Consider the following 12,944-nt stretch of genomic DNA (forward strand, 5'->3'; position numbering starts at 1 on the left):
TTTTCACTGCTTGTGTAGAAAAATTAGGAAAGCTATGTGTCTATTTTGTGGGAAAACCACTAAGGTTTTTCTAGTGAGATTATTGTGGAAATAAATGATCTCCCTTATCTTTCTGGTTGACAATCACAAAGTACTTGAAAAGATCAAGCGTCTCCCTAATTCTCTCTCAAGGAGTTACTCTTTCCTCTCAATGAACAGCTCTCTTAATTTTCAGAGAAGAAACGTGGCTGTTGTGGGCAGTTGTAAATATCTTCTGGGATTCTTTCCACATAATTGACCCGAGTAGAGGTTCCAAGTTTTCTAATTGCAACACCACAGTCAGCCTCTTCATTTTGCATCTTCCTGCATTCCCTAAGGTCCCATAACTTGACGAGCTTTGAAGTTATATTATCTAGTGACATTTGTGTAGAATAAACTCTTTAATCAAATTTGAATGTGTAATAAAATTCTTACTCATCAGAAAAAGGATTATACTTTAATGACGCTAAAGAAGAGGTCTAAGCGGGCCTACAATGGTCTTTAGTTCATGATTATATGTAATTACAACCATTAGTATTGTTATCATCTCATAATATGACGGTTATGCATAGACATGTGCATAAAATCAAGCATATAAATTTACTATCATGTTATTCTTCTATTTCTTTCTTCTTTATCCTTTATTTATATATCACTCGTATGAGTAAATTTGGATGGTCATTCAAATACGGTTTAAGTTAATTGCTTGATGCTTTTTTTTTTTTTCAGATTTACATGATTTCTATCATAGGCGTGGCGGAAAATTTATTGGTCTATTCATTTGGATGCTTTTATTTTCACATGAATGGCACTTGTCAAAAATTTCTTTTCACATGAATGGTGTTGCAGGGTGCAGATTCAGAAGTTGAGGAATATGACTTATTAGATCCATCATCATCTGATACAGTGGTTGGCAAAATTTATCTTTCATGTTCAGTCGAGGTGTGCAGCATGTTACAAGAATTTTATTGGTTTGTTGATTCCGTGATAAAGGTTTGTGACATTTCATTGAATAAACTGACAGGATCCAATTGAAACAGAGAACAGATTTGCAAGACGCATCTTATCTATAGTGGTATGTTCTATATGATTTTCTGTTTTCTGTATGTATGACCTTCATATCAACTCATTTTTTGTTTCTGGAGTCAATCTGGACCCTTCTCGTTACTTTGATGTAACCCTTTTTTGGCCGATTGTGAATGTTAAAAGGCCATTGAAAGAGCTAAATTGAAGTGAAACTTGTGGAAAAATGGTGAGGTTTCAAGGATAGTGAATCTTGGGAATTCTCCAGCTAAGGTTTTACAACAATGAGTATGGGTATGCATGAAACAATGCTAGAAAAGGTTTTAGATGCATGGACCTTTTTGCAACTCTTACCAGGGTATTTTGGTGTTCTTGGTTTTGGGCTACCTGTTGCTTCGCTGACCTTAGTGTTCTAGTTTGGGTCTGTCAGGAATTTATTTTTTGGACTGTCAGGGGTCCAAATTCACGTGGATTTGTTTTTCAAGCTTGCTTAGGCTGTAAATACTTGTAATATGTAGGTTCTATACCGTCTGCATTGAGGAAGAAAATTAGAGATCATCTTTCGATATTCCTAGTTTTATTTATCTTTCTTTTCTTCTTTCACTGATAAAAAATTTATCTTTCTTTTCTTCTTTCAATTATTTTTATTTGATGTCTCCTCCTGTATTTGAGCTTTTATTCATAATTTCTCCAACTACAAAGCACTAGTTTCTCTGGCCCAAATATGGCATAAGCACCATACCTTTTGTAGCTCTACCTAGGTTCTTAGGTATTAGCTGCTGATCTGCATCAATTATAGACTTCAAACTCTTTTCTGTCCACTTCAATTAATAAATTCATGACTGCTGAGGATAGCTTAGAAATTGGATAAATGAGTTCAAATTTCTTAGACCTAAGGATCGATTCATGCATACATACGTACATGCATGTTTATATATGTGTTGTGTCTTTGTTGGCACACACGCCATGTGTGTCTGTGCATTTCATAAAGTTTCTATGAAAGTAACCGTAAAGGGATATCGTAAGTACACAAAGGCTACTAATTAGCAATATTGCTACACCCCATATTATTTTTCTTTCTTGATAAGTAATAATTTTATTGAAGAAATAGGCATAAGCCCAAGTACACAGGAAGTATACAAAGGATAAACCTACAACTTCCTGAAAACAAAAAGAAAAAAACCCAAAAAAACTAAAACAGATTCAGGAAATTATCCACCATTACATAAACTTTCGCCCAAAAACCCAAAGTACCCATGGAAAAAACCCTAAGATCTTCCAAAGTGCGTTCATTATCATCAAAACATCTCCTATTTCTTTCTATCCACAAGCACCACATGAGACAAGGAGGAATCATCTTCCAAACAGATGCTGCCTTCTTACAGCCCTTCAAACCCTTCCATCCTACCAATAAATCCACCACATCTTTGGGCATCACCCAATGCAAACCTGTCCAACTCAGAACCTCATCCCACAAGAATCTAGACACTTCACAGTGAAGGAAAAGATGATTTACAGATTCTCCATCCTTTTTACACATAACACACCAATCAGAAATAAACAGTCCTCTCCTTCTAAGATTATCAGTTGTCAAAACTTTGCCCAAAGAAGCCACCCAACAGAAAAAAGCAACCTTGGGAGGAACTTTCACTTTCCATATACTTTTCCATGGGAAAACGCAACTACCATGACTTGACATAACTCTATAATAAGAAGAAACTGAAAACTTAGCATTTCCAGCAGAAGACCATGCCATGCTATCCTCCCTTTCAGTTACCAGCTTAAAACTGTAAAGTTTAACCAACAAAGCCTGAACTTCATCCGCTTCCCAATCATTAATATCCCTTTTGAAAAAAACATTCCAAACAACCTTATTATTGCTGACACAGTAGGAATAAAAAACAGCAGCATTTTGATCCCTTGCAAATCTGAACAGGGCAGGAAATTCCAGCTTGAGAGCAGCATCCCCACACCACAAATCATGCCAAAAGAGGACTCTTTTACCATTTCCAACCTTCAACCTAATATTACTGGAGAAAAAATCCCATCCTTTTCTAATAAATTTCCACAAACTCACCCCATATGCTTCACTAGAGGCTTTTGAACACCAACCTCCCCTCAAACTTCCATACTTTGCATCTATCACATTTTTCCATAGGGCTTCACTTTCCAAATGATATCTCCAAAGCCATTTGCCTAGTAAAGCTTTATTGAAGACTTTCAAATCTTTAATCCCCAAGCCACCACCATCCAAAGGTTGACAAACTTTCTTCCAACTAACCAAATGAAACTTCTTTTCCTCACCAACACCACCCCATAAAAAATTCCGAAATAAACTCCCAATTCTCTTTTCAACCCTTGCAGGAAGAGGAAAAAGAGAAAGGAAATACGTAGGCAGGTTAGACAAAGTACTTTTAATAAGAGATAATCTACCCCCCTTAGACAAATAAATCCTCTTCCAACCTGCTAACCTCCTTTCAATTTTTTCAATCACCCCATCCCAAATGTCCACAGCTTTAAAAGAAGCCCCCAAAGGAAGCCCAAGATATCTCAAAGGCAAAGAAGAGATCCTACACCCCAATAAATTTGCCAAATCTGATAAATTCTGAACAACACCCACAGGAACAATTTCAGATTTTGATAAATTCTTTCCAATCTATGATTCTTGTCTGCCCCCAAAAAAAAAAAAAAAAAAAAAAAGATCCTTGTCCGCCTGTAACTTTGGCTATTTATGATGCCTTATATTCTAGTTATCTTTCTTTCCTTGTACAAGGCCAAAGGGAAAGAAGTTGACAGTCTGATCCTTGAACATTGAAAATCACAAGTAGTTGACAAACATTTTCAACTTTTTGCCATTCTTCAGTACTTGGAACCCATTCAAAACTTTGATCCTTATCACCATATATGGGAAACACCTCTTTGAATTGAAGTGCAACATCCAACATTAAATATGTGTTGTTCCATCTCGTAGGCACAACTAAAATCAGTTTCTTTGAGGTAATTGCAATTGTTACTCAATTTCACTTAATTGTTTTAACCTACACTCAGATGCTACGAAATATTTTATACCATCCATCACATAATCAACAATCTCCCCAAGTTCATACTGCACAAGCAATTTAGTTATATTCGCACAACAACGTACATGAAACAATTTTCCTCCAACAGACTGTTTTTTTCAATTTAAAATCATCTTTCAAGATCCTAATGATAACATCATTAGAACTTGCATTGTCTACCGTAATTGAATTAATTTTATTCTCAATTTCCCAATCTTGAAAACATTTTTGTAAAGCATTAGTAGCCTAGTATGTGGCAGTGACACGTTACAAAAGTTCAGCACACGCTTTTAAATATGCTAATTAATATCTATAAAATGACATGTCACTACCATATATGAAAGCTTTTGACAAGAAGTCCACATGTCAGTTGTGATATGAATGTTGTTAACAGCTTTAAGCAAACCTTTTAACTTCATCTTTTCTTTCACATAAGTTCTCTTGCCTTCTTTCTTTGCAGTAGCCCGAGACATTTTTTCCCAGTATGGAGTGTTTGCACTCGTAAACTTATTAAACACGAGATACTCCATAAAAGAGAATGTATATTCATGGTAAAGTATCATATGAGATGCAAGCTCTCTCACCTTATTCCGATCATAGGTAAAATTTGACATAGTGAACCCACCATTTGGTCCTTAGACTCAATTGCTAAAACCTTCTACTTTGTTTGCACAACATTTCACAACTCATCTCATCTCATCTAATTATTACAAAATTTTCAAATTCCTACACAAAATAAAATAAACAATTCAACCTTTTCAAATCTCAAAACAAAAATAAATTAAAAAATATATTCTAATATATTTTATTCAATTTTCAACTTTCATCCCATCTTATCTCATCTCATATGCGAAAACATATGAGGCCTTAGAGTCTATGTATGACAAACAAGTTAGTAAGCGCCTACGGATAAAAAAAGTAGGTGCTTATGTAGTGTAGTGGTAGAACTCGATCGAGATGCTTTGAACAAGGTTTTGCACCATTTGAAATGAGGTTGTTTAGTACCATCTCGTTTATTTTCAACAAAATCCTTCCATACAATAGAAGTCTAATTTCTCTTATTTATTTTATAGGCAACCGTTTGCACTTCAGTTGGGCCCTCATTAGTGACGATATCAAGAAGCTTAGTATCTGCAATGTCTCCATCATCATCAGACATGAGCTCTACTAAGCTAATCCCACTAGAGTCTTCATTTTCATACTCTTCCACCAGATCATGTTCGTTCAAACCATCATCCATTTGCCAACATAAATCATTTCTAAACTAAATAACAGATAACAAAAGGAAAAGCTAACATAAAAAAAAACTAATCTACCAATAAAATACTGTGAATAGAAATCAGTTTATAGTTAATAATGTAGCATAAACAAATAGATGTTAATAAAGAATGCTATTAATCATAGCAAAAAGCTATTTCTCAAAGCAAAAATTAAAGTTCCATAAACTATAAGCATGAACATAAACATAGAAACATATAACAAAATTCTCAACTAAAACATGTAAACTTAACACAAGACCACAAATATAATTGACTTGATTGAATCAAAACAAAGCATCTTTATGTATTAGTATTTATCAACAACCACAGATAATGAAAATAAAGTGAGTGCCTAACTTTGGCCAAAATGCATGTATTCATGTATAATACAAGCATCACAGATTCACGCTAACAACTAAGTATTAAATGCTCAACAAAATTGCAAGCTTGCAGCAGAAAAAGACAATTACAACTACAAATTGCCCCTATCAACAATATAAATAAAAAACCGAGAGAAGTAGATAGTTGATTGAAAAAAATTAAAATCTATAATACAAAAATATAAATGGAAAACTGAGGAGGATAAAGAACTGAGTGTTGTGGACTGAAAATTTTGGATGAAGCACAAATTTGGGACTTTTCTTTCTTCAAATGGTTCTTCTTCAATATTTTCAGTATGAATAATAAGTAAATCATGCGTACAAAATATAATGCAAAGAATAGCAAGACGAAGAAAGGAAAAGACCAGTTTTTGGCATTACAAAATAAAAGAAATATTTTCATATCGATCAAAGTGATAGACAGAAGCATGGTGATTCATGACTTGAGGTAGGACTGTACAGGGGCAGCCAAATTTCTGAAATGGACTGCACCACCTCTATCTACTCAGGTACGAAGAGTTACGAGAGAACCAAAGGCGATTACTGGTTCAAAATCTCCCTACCAAATGCCAAGAAACATGAAAACAAAAGGGCGATTGAGGCCGACATCGCCGTCAAAATCTTCCACCTCATTAGATGAAAGAGGAAGAATGGCTAAGAGACGGAAGAACGACGGAACCAGTGATTGAGTTGGTTGAGACTTATAATGCTATCATTTAATCTACCATCTGAACCCATCTACCATCTCTAAGAGGCTTGACAATGCAAGGAACCAACTAGGGTTTCTAACTTTCTCAATCCCTCGGGTTCGAGGGGTTATAAGTTCTAGGGCTGTCTTGTAAGATTGTAACTTGTAGTTGTCAACATATGGCTAAGCTTCCTCAACGGTGAGATCCAAGGGCTAGCATTTTACAAATAAAAGTTATGGGTTAGCAAGTAGCAACTTAGTGTAGGAAAAAAACTCGGAAGAAAAAGTAACGGGTGCGGTGGCTAACATGTAACATGTTCATGTGTAACATTATATTTTATCTAACATTGTTACTCATAATATAATATTTTAGTTATATACTGTATATTAACTACAAACTTAGTACATTAATATTAATACCCTGCAATCTTAAATTTGAACAACATAATATTATTATTTATGCTTATATTTATAAGGAAAATGCTACTCTTCCCGCTGGTGGCTCTTGTTGGGACTTTTTATTTTATTATTATTATTTTTTACTTAATGATTAAGTAAGTGTTTTTTAATAATGTTGTGATTTTTTTAAAAATATTTAAAAGTGTTAAAAAAATACATGTAAAAAAAAATGTAAGCAACTAGCGGGAGCCCCCAGTGGTGGCTAGAGAGCCACCCTATTTATATAATGTATATGTAAGAATTAATACTAGACTACTATTATGAACTTAATAATTATTTTTTGATAGGTAATAGGAGGTTTTATTCCAAGTAAATAGGCATGTACACAGGAAGTATACAAGAGAATACACCTAAGTACAAACTAAAGCAAAATGGTACTAAGGTAAAGCATTACAAATGTTGATATCCCTCACAAGATTATTCACCCAAAAATTTAAAGTGCTAAAGAAAAAGTCCCTAAATTCCCTCATGGTGCGTTCATGATCATCAAAACACCTCCCATTTCTCTCAAGCCATAGACACCAAAACAAACATGAGGGAATCATCCTCCACTCAGCTGTATTGCCTCCTCTTCCCGCTGCACCTTGCCAACGAGCACAAAATTCCACCACATGATAAGGCATCACCCAAGCAATACCAACCCATGCAAATAACTCATTCCACAAGGCCGTCACCATTTTGCAGTGAAGAAACAGGTGGTTAACAGATTCACCATCTTTTTTACACATGAAGCACCAGTCCATCACATATAAACCCCTTTTTCTCAAGTTATCAGTAGTTAAGACTTTTTCAAGCGACACCAACCAGCAAAAAAATGCAACTTTACTGGGCACTCTAGCTTTCCAAATACATTTCCAGGGGTATGTTAAATTACTGTGACTATTTAACACCTTGTAATAGGATTTCACAGAGAATCTGAAATTATTATCATGAACCCACTGCATCTTATCCTCCCTGATCTGATCAATCTTCAAATCATAGAGTTTTACGAAAAAATGATCAGCTTCACTCACTTCCCAGTCCTGTAAATCTCTAGTAAATTCCACATTCCAATTCAACATATTGTTAGAAAGCATATATGAATCCGCCACGGCAGCCCCTTTGTTTTTAGCAATCCTGTAAAGGCTAGGAAATGCTAATTAAGAGCTAAATCACCACACCAAACATCATGCCAGAAAAAATTATTAGACCCGGTCCTCACTTTGAAATTAATGTTTTTGAATACTAAATATGGGGTTTACTAATAATTATTAACAATGCATATGAATACTAAATATGCATACTACTTGTATAAAATAATAAGATTCTAGTAATAGTACGTGATAAGTGACAACTATCGGTAAGAATAAATACTATTGTACTAAAACTGTCTATATGTAAGCATAAATTTTTGTATGACATTTGATAAGTTATAGTTAATATTGTATATATATACATTATCATATGTACATAACATGTGTATTCATCATAAGTTCTATATGACATATATATTCATAAAAAAAAGTTCTATATGACATATATAGTATGTGTGGTGGACTATATACATGATACATGTATAATATAATGTATCTATAATTGTATGTATAAATATATACGAGTCGAGCTTTTTATGAGTTTGTTTATGAACATTAAAGGAGTCGGGCAAGATTTATATGAGTTTGTATGATTCAAGAATTGAGAGAACGATAGAGGAGCTGAAAATTTTCTTCTTTAAAACATTGTTATCTTGGGTGGGGGCTATTTTCTATAATGGACTAAATGTCCATGACTTTCTTCTTTCAGTTGTAAACTCTAGATAGGTATTTCTCAAGTATACTCCCTGTGTATTTGGGCTTTGCCTATTATTTTGAATAAAAGTTCTTGATTACCGATAAAAAGAAGAAGAAAGAGTCTAATTCATAGTTCGCAAATGGCCCATTTAATAATCGACTTGAATCAAATTCAAGCTTAATTGAGTTCGCAAATGGCCCATTCAATAATCGACTTGAATCAAATTCAAGCTTAATCGAGTCGAGTTCGATTTGCTTGTCGTGTAGCCTTGTTCACTTACAGCCCTAGTTGAAGAGGGCTTCAGAGTAAACCCCATATTGCTGCCGTGTGGAATATGATTCATCTATGCCTTATGTGGTGCATTTAGTTGAAAGGAATGGCCGGAGTTTTGAAGTCTGGGAACACTCTCCGGAAGAACTTAAATTTTTATTTTTACATGTCTTATTTCTATGGACTTCCGCTTTTGTTCTCAACAGGGGTAGTTTTCATGGCTTTCTTGTATCCATTTCTAGTTTACAACTTGTAATTAGGCATTATTATGCATACTTCCCTGTGTACTTAGAATATGCCTAGTTACACTATTCAATAAAACTTTATTCCTATTAGCTAGCCATGCTTACCAGAAGCCTTAAGTTACTTAAAGGTAGCTAATATTTGTCATTCACAAGAGCCTATACTTTGGGAAGTTCTTTGATGACATGGAGCCTTGCCAAGCGACCCCTCTGACATACCCATGAAGAGTAAATCTTGGATACATAATCTCACCACCAAAACCGTGTATCATGTAATCCAAGCTAACTCCTAGTGTGGAATTGAACTCAAAATGTTTAAGTCTAGAGCTCATCCTAAGCCTGCTATTTAACCACCAGGCTGCACCCTAACAAGTAAAATATACTTTAGGAACTTAATGACACATGGACAAATTCTACAGATGAGAGGTAGCTAGAATTTCTCATTTTCAAGAGCCTATACCATAGGGACTTAATCCCATTAATGGGATATTGTTCCTCTTCCAACCAGTAATTGAAACTTGAGTTTGGCCAAGCAAATCTTGAGCTGCTTGTCGTATAATCTTGTTTATTCACAGCCCTTATATCTGATCCTCTGCAGTATCTCAAACATTTCAGCATTTGTATCACCCAGAAGAAGTGCAATATATTTCATTTAGTTACAGTTTCTATATATCCAATATTTTCAGACTTTTTCAAGCATTCTTTATGTAGCAGGCTACAATGTTGATTTACTTGCTAGAAAACACCTGATAATGTCTTGTGAGTTGAAAAAGGCATAACTCAGGAAAAAAAATGCAAGACAACTAACTATCATCAGAGTCCAATCTTTAGACTTTCATTCAAATTGTATGGAAACAACAGGCTTGGCACTCACTCAATGTCTTTGTATTCCCTCGATGGGTTATAGACACACTTTTACATCTCATTCAACAGTCTATTTGCCTTATTTTGTTCTAAACTCCTTTCGTTCTACTAGTTTTTACATAAGCTCCTAGGCATCTAATCGAGTGTCTAGTAAACCTGGTTGATTAAGATAAATTTAACTTAAAGTCCCAGGCTTGGACATAATAACTCCAACTTACTACGCCACATAGACATATTAATCTGTCCTGGAATTATTGAAGCAGCTGGATGCAGCACTCTATTAGGTAACATTGCAAATTCTTCTGATCCCTTGTAATCTATGCAGGACTACAATGAAGATGGGAAACTTTCCATCTCTGAATTTTCTGAATTAATTAAAGCTTTTGGCAATCAACTAGCTGCTGACAAGGTTTGGACTTGATTATTTATTTTTGGATTTTAATCCTATGTTTATATTATCTCTATAAATTGGGATTACAGAATGCTGATTTTAGAGCAATATATTTTTAATGGTTTTCTGTAGTGACACCCTGACCTTGTATTGTTCTTGTATGAGGCCAGAAAAGGAACTTTTGGCTTCTGATAATACTAATTTTCATTCAGAAGTTCTGAATTGATACTTTTTTGGAAATTAACAGACTTGGGTTGTTTTTTCCCCTCCAAATCCTCAAAGTCAAATTGCTACCTTATAATCTTTGTTTCTTAAAATCGTACTTCTAAAAAAACTTTGTTTCTTAAAATCTTATCCATCTTACTAATATATTTTTTGGCTCACTAGAAAGAGGAGCTCTTTAAAGTGGCTGACAAGAATGGTGACGGTGTTGTCAGCATGGATGAGTTGGCTGCCCTTCTTGCAATTCAACAAGAAAAGTAATGACTCATTTATAGGCAATAAGATTAAAACATAACCTTTTTACTTTTTCCCCTTTGATACCTATAACTTTCATCTCTTTGTATATATGTCATTTCTCATGGGGGATATGTGAGGTAATTTGGTTATTGTTAATGATTTTCTCTACAAAAATGATCATTTCTCAGAAATACAATACCACGACTATCTTCTCTCTCCCTCTCTTTTTATTCTTATTTGTTATTCTTCTTTTATAACACAGACTAGGATTCCATCTTAACCAGTGGTAGGGTTAGCATTGCTATCTCTCTTTTGGTTTTTGTCACTTTCTGTTCAGCTGTTGTTACCATTACAGCTCATGCATCTTGTTTATTGTTTCAAAATACCCCTTGTATTATTAACATTTTTACATTGTCCTCGTCAAGCCCAATTTCTTAGTTATGTAGAGTATTGGATCTTCTAAAGTTTTGATACAACTGCAGAGGCCTATTTTTCAGCCTTTGCATATGTATGAAGCATGCAGCCTTCTTAAGTTCATAATTTCCAGTTATTAGTCATTGATTCTGAATTTTGTATTCCATTTTCTTGCATTTCAGGGAACCACTAATGAATTGTTGTCCTGTTTGTGGTGAGATTTTTAAAGTTTCCGATAAGCTGAACACTATGGTTCATTTGGCTCTCTGTTTCGATGAAGGAACTGGGAAACAGGTCATGACTGGTGGTTTTTTGACTGAAAAGCAGGCTTCATATGGGTGAGAACCTTGTAATATACTGCTTTATCTAGCAGGGCTTTGTCAATGTTGACCCTGCAAAGTTGATTTTCAATACCTGAGAATCAGGGGGAAGGAGAGAGGGGAAACTTTGTCAATGTTGACCTTTTGAATATGAAATGTCTAATCATGCTTTATTTTGGTATGATGCCATGATTATGATTGGCAAGGTTGAATTCGAAAAATCAATTTATTCTTCTGTAGGTGGATGTTTAAACTAAGTGAATGGGCTCATTTTTCGTCATATGACATCGGCTTAAACTCTGGATCAAGCGCTTCCCATATTCTGGTATGCTTTCTTTTATAGTCTTGGTTTTTCTCTGTGCAGTCTAATAATGTTTAGGGTGTGCTTATTTCATAGAGTTAAGTTGGTTTTCATACCAGTGTCGCGAGATGAAATTTCTCATGGCAACATTGTCTTATCTTCCCCCTTATTTTATGAACCCCAATCTCCACTAGGAAGAAAGATAATGAAACAGATATTTTCTACTAATTAACTTTGCTTGTCTTATCGGTTAGCTTGGTTATTGCATATTCTAGAAATTCACAGGAAAGAAAAAGATTGATTTAGAAGAGAGTGTATGTTTAGAAGAGATCTATTGGAGAAAGAAAACAAGGGTATACAGCTAAATAGAAGGCAATGGGTTCTGGCTCTGGTTAATCACATAATATGGCCTTTTCTTATCATTTTCACGCTTCTACACTTTTAACCATAGTTCTCACCTTTTCTTTGCTGTCACAGCTTGGTTATCGCACATCCTAGAAGTTCACTAGTAAGAAAGAGAATTTCTTAAAGTTGTTTTAGAAGAGAGTAGAGGTGTAGAAGAGATTAATCAGAAGCAGAAAAGGAGGGGGTATACAGCTAAAAAGAAGGCAATATGGGTTCTGGCTAGATGGTTAATCAGATTTTTACAGCCTTTTCTGTCCGTAGTCACGGCTTTTATCATAGTTATCATCTAGTTTATTGTCTGGTGAATCAGTTTCCTAATTTTGTGTATCACAGGATTCCATTCTAGGATGTGTATGTATGCATGCATGTATGTATGTATATATATATGGATCAATAAAATTGTTTATTTATCAATATATATATATATAGATATGTACTGCATGCATAGGAAACAAAGCAAGAGGCATAAAAATGAAGTTTTGAATTAATAAAAATAATGTTGTAACTATTTCAACTGATCCATGATAAAATAGCCTTACAAATGAATTCTTAATTTTAAAGTATGGTAAGAAACCCAAATAGAACCATAATATTTTATTTTTACTTGTAAAAAACACAGAAC

The 12,944-nt window shown here is 34.5% G+C and overlaps 1 protein-coding gene across 3 annotated transcripts in view; it reads left to right on the plus strand.

Annotated features, from left to right (window-relative positions):
- The window catches only part of LOC122311149 (phosphatidylserine decarboxylase proenzyme 2-like), a 30,909-nt gene that overhangs the window by 5,491 nt on the left and 12,474 nt on the right, over nt 1-12,944 (plus strand). For all 3 annotated transcript variants that reach the window (XM_043125579.1, XM_043125578.1, XM_043125580.1), the window contains 6 exons: nt 868-960; nt 1,043-1,093; nt 10,358-10,441; nt 10,811-10,902; nt 11,479-11,634; nt 11,857-11,941. In XM_043125579.1, coding sequence (XP_042981513.1) covers nt 868-960; nt 1,043-1,093; nt 10,358-10,441; nt 10,811-10,902; nt 11,479-11,634; nt 11,857-11,941 — 561 coding nt within the window. The remainder of the gene's footprint in view (nt 1-867; nt 961-1,042; nt 1,094-10,357; nt 10,442-10,810; nt 10,903-11,478; nt 11,635-11,856; nt 11,942-12,944) is intronic.

Source organism: Carya illinoinensis, chromosome 5 (genome assembly GCF_018687715.1).
Source record: "Carya illinoinensis cultivar Pawnee chromosome 5, C.illinoinensisPawnee_v1, whole genome shotgun sequence".
Classification (NCBI taxonomy): Eukaryota; Viridiplantae; Streptophyta; class Magnoliopsida; order Fagales; family Juglandaceae; genus Carya; species Carya illinoinensis.